The sequence below is a fragment of the Calliopsis andreniformis genome, chromosome 3, assembly GCF_051401765.1.
Source record: "Calliopsis andreniformis isolate RMS-2024a chromosome 3, iyCalAndr_principal, whole genome shotgun sequence".
NCBI classification, from domain to species: domain Eukaryota; kingdom Metazoa; phylum Arthropoda; class Insecta; order Hymenoptera; family Andrenidae; genus Calliopsis; species Calliopsis andreniformis.
In genome coordinates, this window is record NC_135064.1 from 29,451,200 (window position 1) to 29,476,747 (window position 25,548).

The 25,548-nt window shown below is 45.0% G+C and overlaps 1 protein-coding gene across 3 annotated transcripts; it reads left to right on the plus strand.

Annotated features, from left to right (window-relative positions):
• Positions 1-1,852: 1,852 nt before the first annotated feature.
• On the plus strand, positions 1,853-14,825 carry LOC143177212 (uncharacterized). Of its 3 annotated transcripts, none has more exons than XM_076375049.1 (10): positions 1,853-2,085; positions 7,895-8,184; positions 8,538-9,208; positions 10,083-10,345; positions 10,973-11,345; positions 11,452-11,583; positions 12,206-12,393; positions 12,637-12,780; positions 13,204-13,328; positions 13,559-14,825. In XM_076375049.1, the coding sequence occupies exons 1-10, from the start codon at positions 1,907-1,909 to the stop codon at positions 13,654-13,656; spliced, it is 2,463 nt and encodes an 820-aa protein (XP_076231164.1). In that variant the 5' UTR covers positions 1,853-1,906; the 3' UTR covers positions 13,657-14,825. The 3 variants fall into 3 exon arrangements, with proteins under 3 accessions (XP_076231164.1, XP_076231166.1, XP_076231165.1); XM_076375051.1 differs by having other exon boundaries at positions 1,965-2,085; positions 7,956-8,184; XM_076375050.1 differs by lacking the exon at positions 1,853-2,085 and adding an exon at positions 7,683-7,764.
• Positions 14,826-25,548: the final 10,723 nt, after the last annotated feature.

A 25,548-nucleotide genomic window follows, 5' to 3' on the forward strand; every position in this document is an offset into this window, starting at 1 on the left:
ACATGTGTTGTTGCAACTGAAGCTTGATTCCTTCGCATTTGACTATACGCAATCTTGTCTTCAAGAATATTAGCGTAGAATATAATCTATACTCTAGACAGAATCGCATTATCGATCTCCGGTTCGACCAAACGACGACCCAAATGTTCCAAACTCTGTATCCGTCGTACCTCACTGACTACGACTTCTACTCTAGCGCGGTAAAAAGAACTTTGATTCCGGGCTATATCGTTTCTTTTTATGTCGATCGAGCTATTGCCATTCTCAGTTCCTCGTCAACAGCAGCGTTTGACAGAATGGTGGAAGGAAGAGATGGAGGGGGGGGGGGGGTCGAAGAGGGAGGAAAAGAAGGAAGAGGAGGGGTCGCAGTGGAACGGAGCGGAACAGAACGAATCCAAAGGATCGAATCGTTTCAGATCGGATCGCATAGCTTTGTAACATGGGGAAAGGGCGGAAAGAGACCAGAATGATCGGTAGATCAGTGGGGGAAAGAGACATAGGCCGTATTCTTTCAACGTGGACACGTACGAACGTGAAAGTAACTCTCTTACAGTTCAGTGGGGTCCGTACACTGTCGTTGGTGTTTTATGGTATCGGTGGTCCCGTCGTTCACCACGAAACTCGAAAGACACGGTGGCGGTGCACCGACGCGTACAGCTGCTGTGCATTTCGCGCGGCAATCGAGAGACGAGCGATAGCGAAACAGTTTCTCAAACGAGAAACGGTAAGAGCGAGTATAGGGGGTGATCGTAGAAGCTTGTCGCATCACCCGGTGTCCTCATCCAGGCGAATCGACACCGGCAGTCTTACTAAACGTAACGCGAAAGCCATCGAACTCTATCGGTGTTGCAAAAGCAAAAGGAGAACGTCTGGCGGCGGCAGGAGACAACAAGGGCGCATCGATCAGGATCATCGGTTCACGGGACAAATAGGAAGAAATCGAAAGAAAATCTCTCGTTTCGAGAGACAACGTGCACTTTTTTATTTTTCGTCGATCACCGTTTCGTATTTTCATTTTTCTTTCGTCCTTCCCCGTCCATTCATTCAAACTGTACCGAAAAAGCACGGATAATCCCAATAGAAGAAAAAAGAACGAAAGGTAGTGTTGTTGATTGTCTTCTAGAAAAAGATCAAATGAACGATAAAAGAAGATAAAAAAAGTGATACGACATTTGAACGACCAGCAAATGATAACTTTGCTCTAACCAAAGGGAAAGAGAAGAAGTAATTAGCGGGCCGAAACGCAGGATCAAGAAAAAGAAGCGCTAAACGTTACTTCGATACTCGATTAGTCAGCGTACCTTTGTGATTTTTGAAAACCAGCAGAAGGAAAACGCGTGTATGGAAAATTAACGTCGCAGCCCTAAACAGAATCGACTCGCAAAGGTGGTGGTCGGTCGTCGTTAGGTAGTGATACGATAAACGACAAACGGATTTCATAATTCGTCGAAAAACAATAGCCTCCTCATTGAATCTGGTTACAAACTTTTTTCATAGGAAGTGACTCGCGCTACTTGTTGCGATTTCCCATTAGTGAAAATTGTCTCATCCGATAGTTTGGTTGTTTTCCAAGCAAATGGATGTTTCGTTCGATGGCAAGAGGAACTCTTTGCACGCGAACCACTAATCGAATGCAAAGCAATCTTCGTCGAGTGTATCGGTACGTGTCTTTAAAATCGGGTATCTTTATTCCGTTTCTTTTTTTAATCATTTCTTCTACTTCTACCTCTCCTCCTTTTTCTGTTTTTCTGTGTCTCCCTCCCCATCTTCTTCTTCTTCTTTTTCTACTTCTTCTTCTTCGTCTTCTTCTATCGTTCCTTCGTCATCGACGGCATCGTAATTGCTCTGTACGTCGTCAGCTTCCTTGTCTCTATCGTATCCCCTTATTTCTCTTCAACTTTCGATTATGAGAGAGGCTATAATCATTACCACGTGCCTATTGGGTTTCGTGTTTGCTGGAAGTCCTAGACTGCCCAGGACATCTGCCGACGAGCGTAATAGTACTCGTAATATCAGTAACAATGGAGTCAACGTCACTGGAAACACGATTCCGACATCTGCCACCCGCAATTCTCCACGCAACAGGTAAGTAGCTCGTATGTCGAATAATTATCCACGTATTTCAAGCGAGAAGAATCAGGGTTTTACATTTTCATTTGCTGCGAAGTTTCTTTTAAACATACGTAGACATTCGTTCATTCGTAGGACAATAAGTAAGTAGTACACACGACATATCTAACGATATATCGAACGATAAACAGCTTTATTCCCTTTTTAAAAAGGATGGTTTCTCAAACAACGTATGAATCTACGTCAGTTCTGGCGATTATTCGAAGTGCGACGAATTTCTTTGCGAAACAAAAAATTTGTACAGCTTTAACGCGCTTTCTATATGCTTTCAAACGCTCGTCGAGAGATCGAACGATAGAGGACAAGCGTCCATAGAGAAGATAATCATCCGAGTAATCACAATTACGTAAAACTACGTCACGTTTCGATTACGAAACCGTTGCGTTGGTCGCGAGCGCGAGTCGTGGACGTTACCGATTTCGTCAATGATATTCTCGCGTTATCTCGATTCGAGACTACCTATTATCGTCTATGGTCGATGCAGTACGTTTGCCGAATCAGTCTTTTAACGCATGTATACATACGTATGCAATTTTTGCGAGTATCGATAGACACGAATTGATTTTGTCGAATCGATTTATCGTTCGTACGTACAAGATCGATTTCGTCGAATATTGTGCAAACTTGTATTTTTTGTTCCACAATGATTATAAAAAGTTCTTTATACTTAGGAATAATAATTATTGTACACGCTTATTGTCAGTGTCAATTATATTAATAGATACATATATGGAAACATTGGAAACCGATATTACACCGACTCGGAATCGAATCGATCCCCATCTGGCTAGTTTCGAAAATGCAAGCCATTTCAATCAGCACATCGATAAAAAGGAAGGGAAACGCTGTTAAGAGTCCAAGATCACATTTCGATCGCAAGAAATGGAAGTAAGAATTTCCGCTATTGTATCAAACAGGTTTACCTATAGTCTCCTTTTTCTCACTTTCTCTTTTCATCCTTTCGATTCGCGTGGCGCATGGCAATGTACAAAGTACCTATGTATATACATCTACAATACTCCGCTATAAATTCTGACGTTGCACTGTCTTCTTCCGTACTTTGGCATTGTTGACGCATATTCGCCCGCCCCTTCATCCTAATGTAATTTCACACAATGATGAGAGAGATTTACCTTTTAATACGAATAGACGTTTCACGGGAGACAGTTTAATACTGAATAATAAAAAAAGTGTCTTTTTGCTGTTTACGTAACGGATTCTATAAGACCGCTATTAATCGCCATTCTTTTTCATCTTCGACTGTCGCTCATTTATAAATAGTATACTTAGTTCAGACGATTCTGATCACACCACCACTCTCTATCTCTTTCTTATACTGAAGCCATTGAATAAAAGAGAGAGAGAGAGAGAGAGAGAGAGAGAGAGAGAGAGAGAGAGAGAGAGAGAGAGAGAGAGAGAGAGAGAGAGAGAGAGAGAGACTCGGTGCGGCTAGAATCGTTTGAAGTGGTCGTATATAGGTATGTACACCTATGTATGTACTTGTTTCTTTTTCCAGTTTCCGCTATTTTCGCCCTTCTTCATTTGTTTCGTTCATCTTTCGATCGATTCGATGTTATCGATATTAAACAATATCGAATGGCTGAGGGGCAACGACCGTCATCGACCTTACATTTTTGTACGGAACATTACGCAGACGTTATCAAACCGAACGATAAATATCAATGGAAAAGATCGACTGGTCAGTGAACGATACTGCCACGTCGCGTTAACAGTTTTGAGTCGGTGAAAGTATTTAGTATGATATATTCCCTCGTTTCGTTCTTCCGCTGACCGACTCTCCTGTATGTACATACCTACAATATTATATATTCGTCTTAAGTACGTTTTTATTTTTCGCTCTATCTCACGTGCATTCGCATATAGTTACACATGTACATATACTCGCTAAGCGACATCAATTTTCGTAACATTAGGCTATCTCCAGATTTCTCGCGCTCAATGCAAGGCTTTGGCTGGGTGCGAACACGTTCGCACATAATGTTCGCAAATATACGCAGTATCTTACACACATTCGTATAACATTATATACTGTAGTAAGTAGACGGATATACCCTATCCTAACGGATATACTACCTATCCGTTCACCTATTATTGCCTTAGCTGTCTTCCGTCTGTCAGCAGTACCTTGACTATCACTAACTTACTGTTTCCTCTTCTATATTTATTGAACTATATAATACTTATTACAAAGTCGTTATTTCGAACGATTTACTTGAGTTCAAGTTGCGAGTCGAACGATATTGAAATTTCGAAGAAAGCAAACAATTTCACTCTTCGTATAGAAAATACAAGAACAAATCGATCTGTCAAACATTTGCCAGTTCTCAGTATGGTTCGGAAATCAGGAGTAAAGTCCATAGAAAAGCAATTTTACACGCGAATGGATTTTCGAGATTGCAAAGAAACAATTGAGCATGTATGTAGTACAACGATAATCGTGACTTGACAGTTTCCATCGCAACACATGTTTCGTTAAAGCTACTATATCTGCGTTCGTACCGCAAAATGATACGAGAGAAATTTTTGAAAAATTTATGTTTTACTGTCATCAACGTTTTCCAAACATTTTGAACAACTCGCGTCACGTCGAAGGAGTGTTAATTCAGTGGAATATGTTCCATTATTTGCGACGAGCGAACGGAGCTAGGGTCGTAAAACTGTAGTTTATCCGTTTCGTTTACTCGGTATAAAAGAATTGAATTCAAGATAAGTACGTATTACTAAAGCATTCGGAACATTTAATCATCTTCGATGGAATAGAATAAGGGAAAAAAGTTTCCAACACTGATATCTCGAAACAGAAACATAAGTTATAGGTCTGTATTAACTTTTATCTAATCGTGATTTTCCTCCTATCGCCTAATTTCCCAAATTCTTACCGAAGACAAGAAGTTCGTGAAGCGGAATACAGACAGGGACCAAGGTTTCGCTCTCCGCTCGTTTAGCGTTCGTTAAATTTCAGTTACGAGAATAATAATTTGTTTCTGCTTTCTCTCCCTGCCCTCTTTCCCCACTACACACTTCTTTTTCTCACTCTTTCTCATGTGCGTATAAATTAAAAAAAATGAAAGGGTTCGCTTCATTTTCCTTTCACTTTGTTACCGACTGCACTAAAAGTAGATTGTTTCAGACTTTACATTCATCAATCGAAATATCGATACGTGCGAAGAAATTTGTTTACGTCGTGCATCTCGTGCGATAGCAGAAGGATTCATTCGGTAAATCTTGTTCGATCGTTTCGTTAACAGTCTGGTCGTATATCTCGATGATTCGACCGTTTAATCGCATTGCGATAGGGTAGTACGTAAGTACATGCAATATCTGCGTACGTGCAATATCATCGATAAAGGATATTTTGGTTCACGTCCTTCGCTCGATATCGGTTAGAAGTTAGAAGGACGCGAAAGGGAACGGAAAGAGAAGCGATCGGATCGCAAATATAGAACGATATCCGTTCAGCGAGATACTATAGTTATTTAGTTGCGTAACAAGCCCGAGCTCTAGTTATGACAATACGATTGCATAAGCTTCACAAGATTCCTTGGCAGAAACGAATAGACGAATACCGATCACGTTTTAGGTATGTACATGCATATATGTGTACATAAATAATACGTATAGTATGTAATAAAATAGTACGTATACGCATACACATAGTTGTCGCTACATCGAAGCTCCAAGCGTATGTGCATAGAGCAAAAACGCATCGCGATTCACGAATAAAGCGTTGTTTCTTCGCGAATATCAATCGTCCGAACCAAATATATTCGCGTTCTTCAACGCAGAACTCAATCACCATCAGTCGGTTTAAACTCGTTTCACGGCAGCTACCATTTTTCGTTTCGCGGTCCGCCGTTTTTATCTCAGGCGTATCGTTAGAAACATTTCCGGTCGTGGAACACCGCGCACCGTCTCGTTCTGCACTTTAAAGCATTCCGCTTCAACTTTTCACCGTCAGTTCCTCAGTTTTTATCCTTCGAGTTTGCGACACTTCTTTCGCGGAAATAATTTTCATAATACCCGAGTCTACTTTCACCGTAGAGATCTGAAAAATGTTAACCTCCTCGCGGTACGTCAATTTATACGAAGCGACGAACAAAGCGGGAAATGTACCGAGTTATAGAAACGAAAGTAATATAGAAATACCAATGTGTGTATACTTGTACGTGTATTCGCGTAGTTAGAGACAAATCGAAAATCAATAAAGCGATAATCAAGGATAACGAAATTGCATCTCGAGTCCTACTCGCGTCAAATACAGGCGTTCGAAGAAAGCAACGTTTGTCGTAATCACTAATGTTGAAAGACAAACAAACAATCGCTTTACATAATTGCGGTATAATTCTAGGGTTCTCGAACTGGTCCAAAGCGGCTACGGCAATCTCTGCTTTCTCATCGATTCGATCCTTTCCACAGTCTTCGCGCTAACAACGATGTCAAGCGGTTCGCCCAGTTTCAGGCAGATTTTTACCAAATTTTTAAACGCTTACAATTAAGTAACGAAAGTTCAATCGCAATTTCGTTCTTCTTCATTTTCCCCTTACTTTCACCGTCCAGAATCGCTTAAAAGTGTCTTCCACTTATAGTAGAATATCCTATGTATAGGTACGTACGTAAACTTTTACAAATAAAATTCTTGCATCTACGGTCGAATACTCTGTATATTTGTAACGTGTACGTACGCGCAGAATTTATGCACGCAATTTGTAGGTATAGTCGACAGTAGAGAAAATTCTGTGCCGCAAAATTGAGAATGGTCCGTAAACGGAAGCAAGGTTCGATCGTTGGCTTCATTGGTTACAACCGGAGAATTTAGTAAAAACCTGGCCAAAACTGGATAAATTAGTTTCTATCGTGTGGCGATCGTATCGTTCAGCATTGTGCCCATAATTGATTCCTGTTTGGTTATTCCTTCCAAAGTCACCACCGTAGGTGTAATGTTTCGTTTATCGTCTTCAGTACAAGTATATCTACTCAATATACGATCTTGATTTTTCTCTGTCCTTTACGTGTATCGACACGTAAGTGTACCTATCGTTCACTTAATCCTGTAGCGTAGAAACTATGTTTCCCGTTCATCAATCGAGTTATATAGTACAACTTTGATCATTATTCGATCGTGATAGCGTTTTAGCATTGACCATCGTGGTTAGAAAATATCTTATAAACGCGTAACTTGCTCGCGCTCTATTAACGCTCGTTCCAATTTCATTTTATATTTATAGAATCTACATACACCGCACAGACGTAAATCGTAACGTTAGAAAGTACCTATCTACCGCGTAGAGCTACACATATGCAGAAAACCGAACGCGACATATTTTCTACGATAGAAGCAAGAAAAATACAGGGTGCAGCAGTAGCAGTAGTAGTAGTACGAAGGATTCTCTACATATGTTAATCCTAGGTTGCTTTTAGATTCAAAGAGAGCATTATCGTAGTCGAAGCAACGACGTTCGAAAGGAAGTTTGTATCTATACGGTAAATACGATGGTACGACCTACCAGTGCACGTACACAAACGGATTGCGTAAAATTCAAGGCGCACTTACAGCGCATATCGTAACAGGAGAAAGGATACATCTATGCAAACTGTTACAGATCAAACTCTATCGTAAGCGGCATGCGATTCGCGAGAGATCATTTCTTGAAATTTTTTATTCGATCCACAACCCAACGCTGCTCCGGGAAGTATACACTTTGGAAGTCGATTTAATTTTCCTCGTCAAAACTGCTATTTTCAGAGAACAATATCTCTTCAACGTTTTCGAGGTAATAGTCTCGACTTTGGAATCGAAATTGCAGCGAATCGAAAATCTGGACAAAGCGGTGGAACATCTAATGCGAAGAGTGGAAGCTTTGGATTCACGCGTCAACGACAATATCGATAAAACCGATGCTGTTATTACAAAACTACGCACGCTGGATCTGAAACTGTTCAATTCAGTACATCAACCAACGTTCTCACCACTCGAATTCGTTTACTCGACGAGGAAGGCTACGAACGACGAGAACGACAACGAATTTGCAAGCGGTACGTGTAGAAGTACAAGTTACCATATACATACTACACATAGTTTTCGTTCATACGTATCGTAGTCAGGCTTAACCACACGAGAAGACGAGAACATACGTACATGCATACGTACACACATACGTATAATATCTATTGTCCAGTGGATAATCCGATTCGTTATCGTAGTCCGCCCTATACTGCACGCGAACAATATGATATTAACAATACAGTTTTGCTAACTTAATATTTTTTTTTTCGTTTCATTTCTTCCCTTCCGTTCCGTCGCGTCGCGTCGCGTGGTTGTATCATTGTTTCGGTTGTCATTTTCGCTTCGTTATTTATTAAAATTTTTACAAATTGTTTAAAAACAGCATCAACAGCACGTCGCGGGGCAACGATTCATCCGCAGCATTACGAGGAGGAGGAGGAGGACGAGGAGGGGGAGGAGAAGAACAAGCACTCTATGTCCGAGAAGATTCTTGGCGAGAAATTAGTATCGCTCGATCGAAAGGTTTCCGACATAGATCATAAACTGGCCGATTTAAAGAATCAATTGGACAATAACTTTTTACAAAACGACGACATAAATGCCGAAGCAAGCGAAAAGAAGCCAATCAGTATGAGCATGATTGAAATTACGAAAGCGATGAGCAACGAAGTAATAAATCATGTAACAATCGAGATAGAAAATTTAAGACAAGCCACCGGTAATATGGACAGAAAGTTGCAATTTCATATGAATTTGGTGTCCGATCGCCTGGGAGCGGTTTACAACATGATGACGGATGTACACGACGCGATGATACTCGTAAGGGAAAACGCAGCAGCAGCAGCAGCAGCAGCAGCAGTAACAACAACGACAAACGGTCAAGAAATTTTTAACGTCACGACGATGTCGGCTACGATGACAACGCCAACGACAACGACAACTACAACTACTACCGAATCTCCAATGAAACAGAGTAAACTGGATCGACTCGTGGAACAAATGTATCCTATGCTAACCGTCTCTGAAAAAATGGACGAAGTTTGGAACGTCGTGGTAAGTGAAGAAATCTATCATCGATTTCGATTAGACCAAGCGCATGCGACGACCGATACACAATCGATATTCATTGTCCGTGACAATCTCTTTTCATCGCGTAATCGTATGCAAACTCATTAGGATACGTTCGTTCTCATTAGGAAACTTATTAGGAACTTTCGATTTTTACTCCGCCAAAGATCTGGGCTAAGCGCTACGAGATTCGTTAGAGTCCTGTTACGAAAAGGCGTAGCCTTTGGTAATCCCTCACTCCGTGGCCAGATCCTTCAGGAACACAGGCACCCTATTCTTTAGCAATACGACGTCGGGTCACGCTTGCCATATCTAGAGAGACATACATACTTTCCAAACACGAACACTCAATGTAACGACGATATTCGATGGCTGGGAGACCGAACGTGGTCGTCATCAACCGTCGCCTGTCATCAGGACTGTTCAGTCTCACCCATTCACCTTTCGGACCATAGGCATCCTAAGACCGTATCACAAATCCATAAAAGACCAAACGTCGTTCGGTCGTTCTTGCCAAAATTGTCACTAAAAATACGTCGTCGCTAACATACGCGTACATACTTTCGACGATTCCATGGGTCGAGACTGAAGGATTAAAAGCTTAAACGACACGTCTACAGTCTATCGATACGTAAAATTCGACCTCATCGGTGGACAAGAATATTCACAAGAATTGTCCGTAAGAGGAACGTCTCAAATTCTGTACGATCATACGGTGCAGCCACAACACTATATCGTTTTATAGAAAAATTTGGTTCCACCGAAACACTTTCATTTTTTTTTTATCATATTTCACACTTCTTGCGTTAACACAACACGCGCAACATCGACGTTAAACTTTCCGCAAATATTCGAGTAGGTCGGCACAAAAAGTTCCGTAGACGATCTCCTACCGAAATCGGACGAGTTGCTCACGCAAACGCAAAGGCAGGAAAGGGCGATCAATGAAATCCACGCGGATTTAAGATCGAAAACGAACAAAATTATTGAAAACTTGGAAGGAGTCGAGAATAGATTGAGAAAACAAGAAGATGACGTCGCTACGCTCGCTCAACGTCCAATCCCGGCAGAATTACTACTCGATCCTACCATCGATCGACTCGTCGAATACGATTCTAGCAGGTTAGTTGCTTTTTGTCTGATCAACGTAGTTGATTAGAAGCGAAGTTCGAGAAAATAGAAAAAAAAAAAGATATGTACTTACTTTACCGTTGAAATTTGAAAAGATGGCAGTCGGGTTCGATTGACTCCGGGGAAAAACATAAACACGCCACGCGTATATTTTCTCCTATCGATTTAAGGCTCTCGCACACCAACGCGAATTTTTCACAGCGGCAGCGAATTCGTGGCGAATTTTTCGTGGTATTCTCTTAGCACCAATATCAATTCGTACGTTCGTCTTCTCGATCCGTCGCAAATTCGCTGTTGCCGCGTAAAATTCGCGGCGGTCTGTGGGACCGTTTTAATCGTTCGCTTCTGCTGTTCGAGGCTTACAGTGAACCGAAACTGCTCCTGTTCCATGCCGTCTCAGCTGCCACTTTTTCACTTTTCAATGTCGGTCTTTTTTTTTTTTTTTTATTTTTTTATTTACGCAGTTTTAATCTCACAGGGGAGATCATTCTGCCATTCCAATGTCAGCTATTCAAGTATCTACTAATATTTGTCATCGTCGATAGAGAATTATCGTCGCGTGCAATCAAAGATTTCGAAACGATAGCTCCGTCTTCTACGATTCATTTTTGTATTTAGATACGTTGGACTATCCGAGGACCTTCCAGAAACCACTGTTTCACCGATCACGTCAACCACTGTCGTTTCGTCGGTGTCAACGTCATTGTCTTCTTCCACTTCTTCGAACACGGCGGCGTCGTCGAGCAATCTCAACAATTCCCTCGGTTCACTTACGTCTCCTGTGACACCATCGTTGTCGTCGCCGTCGTCGCCGTCGTCGTCGTCGTCGCCGCCGCCACCGCCGCTGCCACCACCACCGTCGCCTTCTAGTTCACAGCAGAGGTCTTGGAGCAAAAATCGTGGGGTTATATTTCCTAGCGTGAAAAACAAACCAAGCCCGGCAAATTCGACTTTTACCACTGATTCTATCTTTAATTACAAGGACGTTAAGGTAAATATGTACCTACCAACTACGTATTTACCTTCTTTGCATTGCAATGCGTTTCGATTTTTTTGTTCTCTTTTCGTTTCGAGCATAAACGGATCAAACGTTACAGGGTTACTCGTGCGTCGATTTATTGAACGCAGGTATGAGGGACAGCGGTGTTTATTATCTTCAAATACGGGGTACTACCTATTGGTTCCTGAAAGTTTTTTGCGAGCAAGATATCGCCGAAGGAGGATGGACGGTAAGAGGAAGAAGACGAAGGAGAGAGTGGTATCACGATTCAAACCATACGACAATTCACTTTTTCATCCGTTCCTGTTTTATAGATACATACATAGTTTGTTTCATCGTTAACGTTACTGGCGAAAAAAAAAAAAAAAAAATAAATTAAAGATGGAACATCGAGATCAATAGTGCGAACGTGTACAAGTACTCGCATAGCTAGTTGTAGCGTAATACGGGGGAAGGCTGCGAGAGAGTGTTTTCATTTGAAAGAAAAAATAAATTTGAAGCTAGAATTTGTTACTCCACGTACTATACTTCGGAATGCAGTCGAATTAATATCTACATATCGTATACATATACGAGGAATTTAAAGGCAGTCATCGTAGACGAGCCTAAACCTCTCGACTATCGTAACGATCGTCCAAGCATGTCATCATACCTCAAGTTTCTTACGTTGGAGCCTTTCTCCGTACTGTAGGTAACTTCACTCATACTCAACATCGAATATCCGAATCACGAAATCGACTACGAAACGGAACGAATCAAGTTGCAAACAATACTACGTACAGACATAAAATTTAGTCGATTCATCTATGGATGGATCACATCTTGTTACATGTTCTTCTTCTTACACAAAGGTTATTCAACGAAGAGACGATTTTGGAGAACCAAGAGAAAACTTCAATCGAGATTGGGCCGATTATAAGAACGGGTTCGGCGATCCTGCCCGAGAATTTTGGCTCGGTAACGAGAATATATACATGTTAACGAACAACGAAGATTATATGCTTAGAGTAGAACTCGAAGATTTCGAAGGTAACAAACGGTAAGTAAAAGAAGATAAGAATCATCATAAACGAAATACATCCCATTGTGAATTTAATCAGGGCGATACAAGAATCGTCAGTTCATACGTAATACAGCGATTCGCGTCGCGTTTTCGATTCGAAGGAAATCGTTTGGTATTGCGTGCAAAGAACGATTTCCCGATTCACTCATTTAGAGGCATTCGTGGCATTTTTTTTTCAATTTCCTTCAGTGAAAACGTATTCTTTATTTCTTTCTCCAGATACGCACAGTATTCTCATTTCAAGATTTACTCGGAAGCGGAGTACTATAAGTTAGAAATCGACGGTTACGATGGCAACGCCGGCGACTCATTGAACGATCCCTGGTACGGTTCGAACAACAGTCCTTTTTCGACGTACAACAGGTATGTATTTTTCACATCTTTCTCTCGATCCGTTTCTCGACACGGATCTCGCGCGAATGAATAGAACAAGATAAAAAAAATAAGCGTTACGAGCATTCATTCGTTACGAAAGGGGTCGGGTTGGGGGACGAACGGGTCAGCGATTCGTCCAGCGAAGTAATAGTTTTCTATCGTCAGTTACTGTTTATCCTTACGAAACAAATTAAGTGTGTTCAGAGTATTTCTTTCTTTTTTTTTTCTTTTCGTAAAAAAAAAAAAAATCGAAGAAACCTTTCCAAAATTGGAAAGGAACGTAATCGATGGTAAACGAGAATCACATTACATAGCTAATTAAGCGTCGTCGGTGTGCTATTAACAACTTTAGTGGAAAAAAAAAGAAAAAAAAAGAAATTTACAAGTACGCGTTCGTGAAATTATTTACAGAGACAACGATAGATCATCGTTGAATTGTGCTTCAATGCTGAAAGGTGGATGGTGGTGGAAATCATGTGGACGAGGATTGAACGGTCTTTATTTAAACGATCCTCAAGATTCGACCGCTCGACAAGGTATGCATTTCCGTTCTTTTACGTATCAGAAACTGTAAAAATTGCATGTGAAAGACAGATTGAAGGGAAAAAAAAACATAAGAAGACAAATAGAAATGATCGAACGAATGAAATACAGTAAAAGTAGATTAAAATTTTCGACGAATCACGATCGGTTGATGTCGTACGATAAAATCAGGCGAAATGTACAGAAATGCCAACGCGAATAACATTTTATATTTCTTTCGAAGGTATCGTATGGTTCCGTTGGAGAGGTTGGGACTATACTCTTAAACGCGCTACGATGCTGATCAAGCCAAAAGGACCTAGCGCAGCAACGGTGGTGTAAGCCATTGAAATTGTCGTAAGACTAGGAAAGAAGAAAGTACAATAGGGGATAGTACAACATAGAAGATTTTGGTGGCATCGAACAATTTCCACGAAATCATCGAGCGTTTCGCGTCCTTGTAAACGTACTATCTCGTCCGTACTGGACGATCACGCGGTGATCCGTAAACATGTACCTTCGACGAATAGTAAAAAAAAAAAAAAAAACAAAAAATCAACTTAGCGTATGACGAAGAAACGATTAAACGCATTTATTTCATCGTTCATTTCGATTATCCGAAGAGGACAACCTAACAAAGACATATAGACGAAACGAACGATTGTTCGTGTAACGAACAAATCCGTAAGCGTAAAAAAAAAAAAAAAAAAAATGATTTCGCCACAATATCTAGATGCCACGAATCGATACGCTTCGAAATTCGTAAAGTGAAAACGAGTCGCGAAAATACGAACGTATTAAAGGAGCAAGCTAATCGACGAGAGTAACGAGAAAAGGGAGCGAGGGGAAGAAGAAGAGGACTTCGTTATCCATAAATCCATTACGTGGATTCGTATGGTCAAAGTCGCTTGTAGGAAGGAAGAAGATCAGAATTGCTCGTGCAACTATGTATATCACAGCTGTGTTGAAAAGTGTAAAAAGTAAAGTATTTTCTTTTTCTCTTAAGAATAAAAAAAAAAAAAAAAAAAAAAAAAATTTTCACCTAGAAGAAGACCTAGTTCCTTAGTATCGTTACAATTATATATGAATTCTACGCGGAAATTCCGTCTGTAAAAGTATCACTTTCTTATTAACTAGTAGAGGATGCCTTTGACTGTAGCAATGGTCCTAGCCGTAAACATGTAGCACCCCTACAAAAAAAAAAAAAAAAAAAAAAGGAAAGGAAGAAAAAAAGAAAAAAAGAATTAGTCCAGGAACAAATCTAGAGAGTACATCGATCGTAGATCATGTTTGTTGCAACCGTTGCGCAATCTGGTGGAAAATATAGGAGCCGAGGTACGACTAGCGTAACACTACATTAACTTGGCGTATCTATTTACGAGGATATCGCAGAGAATAGAGCCAAGTTGACGTGGATTCAGAGGAGCTCAGAGAACCATATAAACTTGGCGTATTCCTTTACGAGGATAGGGATGGACACCCGGCCAAGTTGACGCGGTGTTGCGTGGCCTTCAGGGATTTTTATTTGAACCCGGGGAGGATTCGTGCCCGTGGAGCGCTAAAGCACTCTGCTCGTAAAGAAACGAAACAATTTTAAACTCAAACTAAACTGTTATATTTGAACCAAGAGAAAACACGTCTTATCCGTTCAAAGGACTGAGGCGAAGAGCGCGTACCAAAATGGTTTCTCGCTAAATTTTTATAATGTTTGTTAATTTTTTGGTATCTTAGTAACAAGGAACCAATTACATAATTATATTATAATTAATAAACTCCAATTCGTTAAAACTATCGTCAGCATTTATCGATTTCTAGCTTTCGAGTCTTTTACATCTTGGCGCTGGAGATAATTCCTTAGAGAAGGGGAAAAAAAAGGTGAGATTTGAATGTTTAAATAAGTGTTTCTAAGGAGATATTGATTTATTCTTTACTCTGAAATATTCTGTAGAGTAATATTTATAACTAGTTTCAAGCATATAAACTTATTCCAACTTCACCTTTGACGCCTTCTCTATTACATTCAATTTGAACTTCGCGCCTTGAAGTTAGTGTCACACGTTGTCACACAACAGCGGTAAGAAAAAACCTAGAGGAGAACCATACGAACTCGACACATCCTTTTACGAGAACATTTAAGGGGACACTGCCAAGTTGGCGTGGCTCCAAGAGTCTGGTTCGGTACCACACTAGTTTGACGTACTCCTTACGAGAATATCGAAAGGAACAGTGCCAAGTTGGCGTGGCTCCAAGAGGCTGGTCCGGAACCACACGAGTTTGACGCACTCCTTACGAGAATATCGAAAGGGACACTGCCAAGTTGGCGTGGCTCCCAGAGGCTGGTTCGGAACCACACGAGTTTGACGCATTCCTTTAGGAGAACATCGAAAGAGACTCTACCAAGTTCGCGTGGCTCCAGCAGGTTGGTTAGGAACCACACGAGTTTGACGCATTCCCTTACGAGAATATCGAAAGAGACTCTACTAAGTTGGCGTGGCTCCTGGCTCCAAGAGGCTGCTTAGGAACCACACGAGTTTGACGCACTCCTTACGAGAATATCGTGGCGTGGCTCTAAGAGGCTGGTCCGCGACCACACGAGTTTGACGTACTCCTTACGAGAATATCGAAAGCGACACTGCCAAGTTGGCGTAGCTCCCAGAGGCTGTTTCGGAACCACACGAGTTTGACGCATTCCTTTACGAGATTATATAAATATAAATTTATATATTTATTTATATATATATGAATATTTATATATACATATTTATATCCAGTACGAGAACGGGCCAGTACGAGAACGGGCCAGTACGAGAACATTGCCGGTTAGGGTCTTCGGGGTTAGGGTCTTCGGGGTTAGGGTCTTCGGGGTTAGGGTCTTCGGGGTTAGGGTCTTCGGGGTTAGGGTCTTCGGGGTTAGGGTCTTCGGGGTTAGGGTCTTCGGGGTTAGGGTCTTCGGGGTTAGGGTCTTCGGGGTTAGGGTCTTCGGGGTTAGGGTCTTCGGGGTTAGGGTCTTCGGGGTTAGGGTCTTCGGGGTTAGGGTCTGGGTTAGGTCTGGGTTAGGTCTGGGTTAGGTCTGGGTTAGGTCTGGGTTAGGTCTGGGTTAGGTCTGGGTTAGGTCTGGGTTAGGTCTGGGTTAGGTCTGGGTTAGGTCTGGGTTAGGTCTGGGTTACCTCGATGATGAGAGCCTCGATCACTGGATCCGCGGACGGCAGAGGGGCTAGCCCGTAGAAGCACGCGGTAGAGTTCTCGCCCACCCCACTTGCAGTAGAGTCACGCGGGGACGACGCCCACCGGGCTACTCGCCGACGGCGCGGAGCGCAGCGACAGGGGGGCGCGACGAACCACACACACACCGCCGGGCACCTCTTCGACGCGACCGAGACACGCGCCGACGGTCACCCCTTCGGCGCGGCGTCCACACGCGCCGACGGTCACTTCTTCTCGCCGCGACACACCCGCGCACGCCCAGGGGACAGCGCGACCACGGACCGCGACACCTCTTCTCGCGAAGTCGACCGCGACGCGCCGCGACACATCGCCGACACACCGCCGACACCACCGCGACTCACCCGCACACGCCCGCCCGCCGAGGGGACAGCGCGATCACGGACCGCGACACCTCTTCTCGCGAAGTCGACCGCGACGCGCCGCGACACATCGCCGACACACCGCCGACACCACCGCGACTCACCCGCACACGCCCGCCCGCCGAGGGGACAGTGCGATCACGGCTTATCCGCTCGTGCTTTTGCCGAGTCGGATCGCACGAGGAAGTCCTCGAGGAGGGCCTTTTCTTCTTCTTTTCTCTCTTTCCCCCTTTTCTCTTCATTCCTTATGATTTTCCTCATAGAGGAGAGGCGATTCTTCGGGGAGACTGGAGTGGAGAAATTCCGAAAAACTGAAAAGAGAATCGGGGTGTGAGTTGTCTTCAACGACTCTAACCTAAAGTAGAAATTAAAGTAAGAATACCTTTTAATAAATTCAAAAAAGATTCTCAAAGGTTTCGGGATGGAAGGGCTCGAGTCTCTGGTGGAGAACCGCTTCTCGAAATTCTTCAAGCTCATGCGACGCTTCCCTCTCAGCGAAACGAAGTAAAGTAGAGTGTAGTATAACCTAGAAAATTAAAAGAAAACCACGAGACATTGAAGGAAAGGCGAAACCATACTACTCTGCCTAGTGTGCATGACAGATAGGGCGCTGCTCTGGAAATGATCTCGAGGACGCGAAAAATTTTACACGAAACTTCTATTCAAGTATTTGATGAGACATTGCAAGGTAGACTATATAGATACGCGAGGATAGAGTTCTCGAAGAGAGAGAGGTTGGGGGGCTGACTCAAACTGCTGTCGCAAGGCATTTGGATAGAGACGTTGCCCACCTTTCTGCTCTGAGGGTCGTTGCACAAAGATACAAGATACGGTAGAGTCGCGAATTTCCGTCGGACACGAGCGGGGAGAGGGGAGAGCTCAACCGACGGAAGAGAGAGAGGGCACAGGATTATGCACTCTCACGGGAGACCTTTGGAAAACTGTAAATAAAATTGAATATGTTATTTCTTGCTTGACGAAGTCGCTGGCCAAAGCGTGAGGAAAACGCACGGGCGGCGCGCTGAGGGGGGAGGGAACATGAGCGATGAACGTTTGATGTTTTTGAGTTTGCTTTGCTGTGAAAGAGTGAGTTTGCTTGCATGACAATTGAAGAGAGAAGATCGTAAGCATCACCTGGAAGACTGGGGGGCGGAAGGGAGGGGGCATAGCGAGGGAAATGATTAAATAATTCATTAACTAAGTAACCGAGAGGGCCACGAAAATTGACGTAACGGGAAAATGGAAATGCGTAGAAAATGATACGTTAGAATCGAGACGGCTAGAGGATATATGAGGGGCGAGTAAAATAAACAGGGAACCGAAGTGGCGAGGACGGAGAGGCGACATTAGAGAGGAGAAGGTCGAGGAGAAAATAAATAGTCGTAAACATGCAGAGGAAAAGTAATTAGGCGCGCCGGGTAGTTTAGGAATCGTTTTTCAAAATCGAACACTCTGGAAAAATGAGCATTGTAAAAGGGGGGAATTAACGCACAATGCGAAGGCAGGGGCGGTCGGGAATAACGGGACTTAGTACAGGTCAGGGAACGAATATTCGTCGGTACGCGGAGAAATAAAATAATAAATGCGAAGAGAATAGGAAATTACTTGAGATAGGACACGCGAGAAACAAAAGACGAAACATAGGGACACGGACGGGATGAGCGGGACGAGGAGAAAAATAACAAATAGAATCACGAACGAGTATAGAAATATAAGAAAATCGCGAGGCAAATTGATAGAGGCGTAACGCGAGGGACGCGTATGTCCAAGGAAGGGCATCGAGACACACAATCTAACGTGTTTGCGACTGACGTTTGATTAATAAGAGAAGTAGAGTAATTACCGTATCTGGTCGACTGTACAGCTGAGGGGAAGATGCTTTGCGGGTCCCTTCGGCGAATCAGCAATCTGCGAAACTGTAAAAATAGAAGCTTACATATCGAGATTTGATCAAACGATCAGCGTCGCACTCGCGTCGGGGTGTTTGCGTAACGCGTAGTACGCGAAGATAAAGGAAATAGGAACAATCGTAGGGGTAAGAGGATGATAGGGAATACTTTAATTACGATACTAATTGATGTTACGTGACTCGCGGACGAGCTGTCATCGGCGGGAGAGGTTAAAAGAATCGCGAGAGCCACGCGTGGTCGAGCGGGAAAAACGGGTACAGACGAGCGAGGGTGTAGGTAAAGAAGATCGTTAGCACGAGGGTAAGAGTCGGTAAAAAGTTAAAGGTAAAGAAACATTAGAGAAGAAGTCAGGTATACCGACGCGAACGAGAGTGTTCGGGCACGACTAGAATAGGGCGGCAACGGCGTTAAGGAAGGGGCGCGTAAGGGGATTCGGACGGGAACGGAAAGACAGCGCGGACGGACGAGAAATAGATAACTGAGCCGCGAAGGTGCGTAGCCGGAACGCTAGAACGATAGCAGGGGAAATTCAGATTTTAAATCTTAGGAAATTCTACACTTATATGCGTGCACACGTGTATATGTGCATGGGCATAAGATAAAACTCAAATACCGTGCACATACGAATAGCGACGTAAGCAGCGAAAACAGTCGGGAAACTGTACACATCGAAAGTTTGCAATCGTAGGAAATATAACCACGTATAGGGATATGAATCGGTAAAGACGTCGCGTGGAAACACGAAACGGTATAGAAGAACGAACAGGGGAAAAGGATTCTTAGTCCATAGTCGGGCGGGTGAAACCAGTAAATCACGGGGGCCGAGCCGGTTGCAGGGCTCGGGGGGAATATCGAAAGTAGCCGTGGTTAAGCGGCATGCACCGAGGCACCATCCTGGGATGGGTGAACGAGCGTTTTCACACGCCTGAAATCTCTCGAGGCGTCGTTCTCATTAAGAATGGTATGGTGTCACTCCCTCTTTCTCGGGGAGTTTCACGAGAGTAGAGTGATTCTTCTTCGCCTATCAAACAGGCAGGCACTCCTCCACCTAGCGGGTGGAGGGACTCGCGGGGAGAGTGGAAGAGGCTCTCCGCGAGATTTCGAATTTTTCGCTAACGAGCGAAACGTCAAAAGACAAGTAATTCTCGAGGAAACCCCGAGCGATTGCGAAGAATTATTATTTTTCCCGTTCTTTTCTTTTCTTCCCGCGGACCGCTCATTTGAGCCTCTCCTTTCGTTTGTGGCGTTCTACGGAGGGTCAGGGGAAATTTGGAAAATTCCCGAACAACCGTAGTACGTGAGGGTGATAAAAATTTAAGAGAAAGCGCAGTAAAGAAGGCGAATCGTAAAACGATAAATAGTAGGGACGGTGGAGTGCTGACCAGATGTGCGACGGGTAGATGCATTTTTATATTCTCTCTCAAGGCCTAAAAATGCTGAAAGAAAAGGGAAAAATCTAAACAAAGAACAGGGAAAGCTGTAAAAAGGCCCGTTCGAAGTTTCACGCTCGTGAAGGACTGCAGATGTCCGAAAACACGTGCGAGAAACAATTGCAGAGAACGTTCGAGAAGACTTTCCTTTTTCTTTGAATGGAGAATCTAGAGAGCATTTTTGAAGGAAGGTTTAGGAGACAATCGCGTAAGGGTGGCCACGTGCTCTTCGTCGTCACCCGCTCGATTGTTCGAATCGGTCATCTGTTTCTTGTCATTGGACATCGTTTCCCTGCCTAGAGACAGGGGATGGGACGGAATGAGGAGCTGGCCGAACAATGGCGAGGTCAAACGAGAAATCTTCAACGAGTCATTCTTCTTTAATTCCTTACAAAACATTGCTCGCACGCTCTCTTCCGTTCGGGTAAAATCACGCCTGGTAACGGGAGATTTTCGACTTTGTCGTCTGGTAAGCATGCTGCGGCTGTCTCGCTTCGTCCCCTCTACGGCACGCTTCTCGTCGGCGTGGGTGGAGGGACAACGACGAACGAGAAGAGTCGAGATACTTACAAAATGGCGGCTTCTCGGAGGAGGGTGGTACCGGCGTTCGTATGCACCCTCGGGGAAGTTCGATGCCTGGAAGGTAGAGAGGGGGTACAGGAGCACGGCCTCCACCGGAGGCGGTGGTGGAGGCGCCGATCAGTGCTGACCAGTCTTCCGACGTGAAAGCATCCCGAGCATCCAAAGCATTCTTTATCGACTTCCGAGTCTTCTCTCGCGTATGAACACTTAGTGTTTGTCGTGTGTGCGTGGTGACATCGCTAGCGACGCGATCAGTGAAGCGAATATATTTGGACGTTATCGCATTCGTCTTCTATCGAAAAACTCTGAACACTTATAGTGACAATTTGACTTGAGCTTGGACTCTTTGTATTTGTGTGCGCAGTGATTCACACGAGGTCCAGACGAACAACTGCGAGGGGACGCAAAGGCCGCCGTGCTTCAAAGCTCGTGAAGGTAGGAAACTGATTAATCTCAACGTATAACGCGAAGAAATAACGAGGGAGTTGCCTTCCGTGACTTTCACGGACGAAGAGGAGCATTCTTCGTCTCCTCTTTACCACTTCGTCCCCAGTAAAAGCTGCTATCGTCGTTATTCTCTTCTTCTTCATTCTTCTTCCTCCTCATTTTTCTTCTTCTTCGTCGTCTGCGTCTCGACAGTTGTTCTTCTCTGCTCTTGTCTCTCACTCTCGCGCTCGTTCTCAACGGTACACACCTACGAGAAAAGAAGAATTTACAAACGAATCGGGGAAGAATTTTCAATACGTTTAACGCGAAGAAATAACGAGGGAGTTGCCTTCCGTGACTTTCACGGACGAAGAGGAGCATTCTTCGTCTCCTCTTTACCACTTCGTCCTCAGTAAAAACTGCTATCGTCGTTGCTATCATCGTCAGCATTATTCTTCTCCTCTTCATTCTTCTTCCTCCTCATCGTTCTTCTTCTTCTTCCTCGTCCGCGTCTCGACAGCTGTTCTTCTCCGCCCTTGTCTCTCGCTCTCTCGCTCGACGATACACACCTACGGGAAAAGAAGAATTTACAAAAGAGTCGGGGAGGAACCTTCGATACGAGATCGCGATCGGCTTGAGTGCGCGGTGCACACGAGGGCAGAATTTACTCGCGAACGGGGACGCGCGTTTTTAACGGAACGATTACAGAAATCAGGGGACAGCAACCGTACAGACTCGCGATAGCTCTCGAACCCAACCACCCCTCCATGCGGATTCTTCCATATTTTCGCGTGTCAGAATTAGCTTTTTAACAATTCGATTATCGAGCCGCGGGGGACCCTCGAACGAATCCTACAAGAAGACGCCACGGGGCCACGAGAGAATCGTCTTACACGGCTCTCTCTCTGTTGCTTAAGAATCTGGAGAAAAACGGAAGGAAAAGGAACGTTGACGCGTTGACTTCCGGCGTAAAGATAGTACAAAGGCCCGTAGTGTCTCGAGGGAGAAAAATTCGAATCACCCGCGGAGAGGAATGCCGGGAAAAAGGAAAAACATCAAGCGACAATCATTTTTCTTCACTGCTTCACTACTTTCCAGCGCGAAGCGTTCCGTCGGGAAAATAGTTTTCGAAAAACAAGAGTAGCGTAGCTTCAAGTTCGTTTCCTACCCGTCGCGGGACGTCGAAGGGTGACGAAACCACACAGCACTGCCCGAACGGGCTAACATGATAGGGCGTCGCTTCGGAGACGATCTCGGGATAAGTCCGTAGAATACAGAACCGCGAGACGTCGAAGAAGGGCGAAACCATAATTCACTGCCCGCGAGGGTTAGCTATACAGGGCGCTGCTTCTGAGACGATCTCGCGGACTTGCTCGCACGAGGGGATGGATTTCTCCCCCTCTCATACTAACTAATTACAATTGGCGTCGTCCCCTTATGGCGAACGCCTCGATGATGAGAGCCTCGATCACTGGATCCGCGGACGGCAGAGGGGCTAGCCCGTAGAAGCACGCGGTAGAGTTCTCGCCCACCCCACTTGCAGTAGAGTCACGCGGGGACGACGCCCACCGGGCTACTCGCCGACGGCGCGGAGCGCAGCGACAGGGGGGCGCGACGAATCACACACACACCGCCGGGCACCTCTTCGACGCGACCGAGACACGCGCCGACGGTCACCCCTTCGGCGCGGCGTCCACACGCGCCGACGGTCACTTCTTCTCGCCGCGACACACCCGCGCACGCCCAGGGGACAGCGCGACCACGGACCGCGACACCTCTTCTCGCGAAGTCGACCGCGACGCGCCGCGACACATCGCCGACACACCGCAGACACCACCGCGACTCACCCGCACACGCCCGCCCGCCGAGGGGACAGTGCGATCACGGACCGCGACACCTCTTCTCGCGAAGTCGACCGCGACGCGCCGCGACACATCGCCGACACACCGCCGACACCACCGCGACTCACCCGCACACGCCCGCCCGCCGAGGGGACAGTGCGATCACGGACCGCGACACCTCTTCTCGCGAAGTCGACCGCGACGCGCCGCGACACACCGCCGACACCACCGCGACTCACCCGCACACGCCCGCCCGCCGAGGGGACAGTGCGATCACGGACCGCGACACCTCTTCTCGCGAAGTCGACCGCGACGCGCCGCGACACACCGCCGACACCACCGCGACTCACCCGCACACGCCCGCCCGCCGAGGGGACAGTGCGATCACGGACCGCGACACCTCTTCTCGCGAAGTCGACCGCGACGCGCCGCGACACACCGCCGACACCACCGCGACTCACCCGCACACGCCCGCCCGCCGAGGGGACAGTGCGATCACGGACCGCGACACCTCTTCTCGCGAAGTCGACCGCGACGCGCCGCGACACACCGCCGACACCACCGCGACTCACCCGCACACGCCCGCCCGCCGAGGGGACAGTGCGATCACGGCTTATCCGCTCGTGCTTTTGCCGAGTCGGATCGCACGAGGAAGTCCTCGAGGAGGGCCTTTTCGTCTTCTTTTCTCTCTTTCCCCCTTTTCTCTTCATTCCTTATGATTTTCCTCATAGAGGAGAGGCGATTCTTCGGGGAGACTGGAGTGGAGAAATTCCGAAAAACTGAAAAGAGAATCGGGGTGAGAGTTGTCTTCAACGACTCTAACCTAAAGTAGAAATTAAAGTAAGAATACCTTTTAATAAATTCAAAAAAGATTCTCAAAGGTTTCGGGATGGAAGGGCTCGAGTCTCTGGTGGAGAATCACTTCTCGAAATTCTTCAAGCTCATGCGACGCTTCCCTCTTGGCGAAACGAAGTAAAGTAGAGTGTAGTATAACCTAGAAAATTAAAAGAAAACCACGAGACATTGAAGGAAAGGCGAAACCATACTACTCTGCCTAGTGTGCATGACAGATAGGGCGCTGCTCTGGAAATGATCTCGAGGACGCGAAAAATTTTATACGAAACTTCCATTCAAGTATTTGATGAGACATTGCAAGGTAGAATATATAGATACGCGAGGATAGAGTTCTCGAAGAGAGAGAGGTTGGGGGGCTGACTCAAACTGCTGTCGCAAGGCATTTGGATAGAGACGTTGCCCACCTTTCTGCTCTGAGGGTCGTTGCACAAAGATACAAGATACGGTAGAGTCGCGAATTTCCGTCGGACACGAGCGGGGAGAGGGGAGAGCTCAACCGACGGAAGAGAGAGAGGGCACAGGATTATGCACTCTCACGGGAGACCTTTGGAAAACTGTAAATAAAATTGAATATGTTATTTCTTGCTTGACGAAGTCGCTGGCCAAAGCGTGAGGAAAACGCACGGGCGGCGCGCTGAGGGGGGAGGGAACATGAGCGATGAACGTTTGATGTTTTTGAGTTTGCTTTGCTGTGAAAGAGTGAGTTTGCTTGCATGACAATTGAAGAGAGAAGATCGTAAGCATCACCTGGAAGACTGGGGGGCGGAAGGGAGGGGGCATAGCGAGGGAAATGATTAAATAATTCATTAACTAAGTAACCGAGAGGGCCACGAAAATTGACGTAACGGGAAAATGGAAATGCGTAGAAAATGATACGTTAGAATCGAGACGGCTAGAGGATATATGAGGGGCGAGTAAAATAAACAGGGAACCGAAGTGGCGAGGACGGAGAGGCGACATTAGAGAGGAGAAGGTCGAGGAGAAAATAAATAGTCGTAAACATGCAGAGGAAAAGTAATTAGGCGCGCCGGGTAGTTTAGGAATCGTTTTTCAAAATCGAACACTCTGGAAAAATGAGCATTGTAAAAGGGGGGAATTAACGCACAATGTGAAGGCAGGGGCGGTCGGGAATAACGGGACTTAGTACAGGTCAGGGAACGAATATTCGTCGGTAAGCGGAGAAATAAAATAATAAATGCGAAGAGAATAGGAAATTACTTGAGATAGGACACGCGAGAAACAAAAGACGAAACATAGGGACACGGACGGGATGAGCGGGACGAGGAGAAAAATAACAAATAGAATCACGAACGAGTATAGAAATATAAGAAAATCGCGAGGCAAATTGATAGAGGCGTAACGCGAGGGACGCGTATGTCCAAGGAAGGGCATCGAGACACACAATCTAACGTGTTTGCGACTGACGTTTGATTAATAAGAGAAGTAGAGTAATTACCGTATCTGGTCGACTGTACAGCTGAGGGGAAGATGCTTTGCGGGTCCCTTCGGCGAATCAGCAATCTGCGAAACTGTAAAAATAGAAGCTTACATATCGAGATTTGATCAAACGATCAGCGTCGCACTCGCGTCGGGGTGTTTGCGTAAC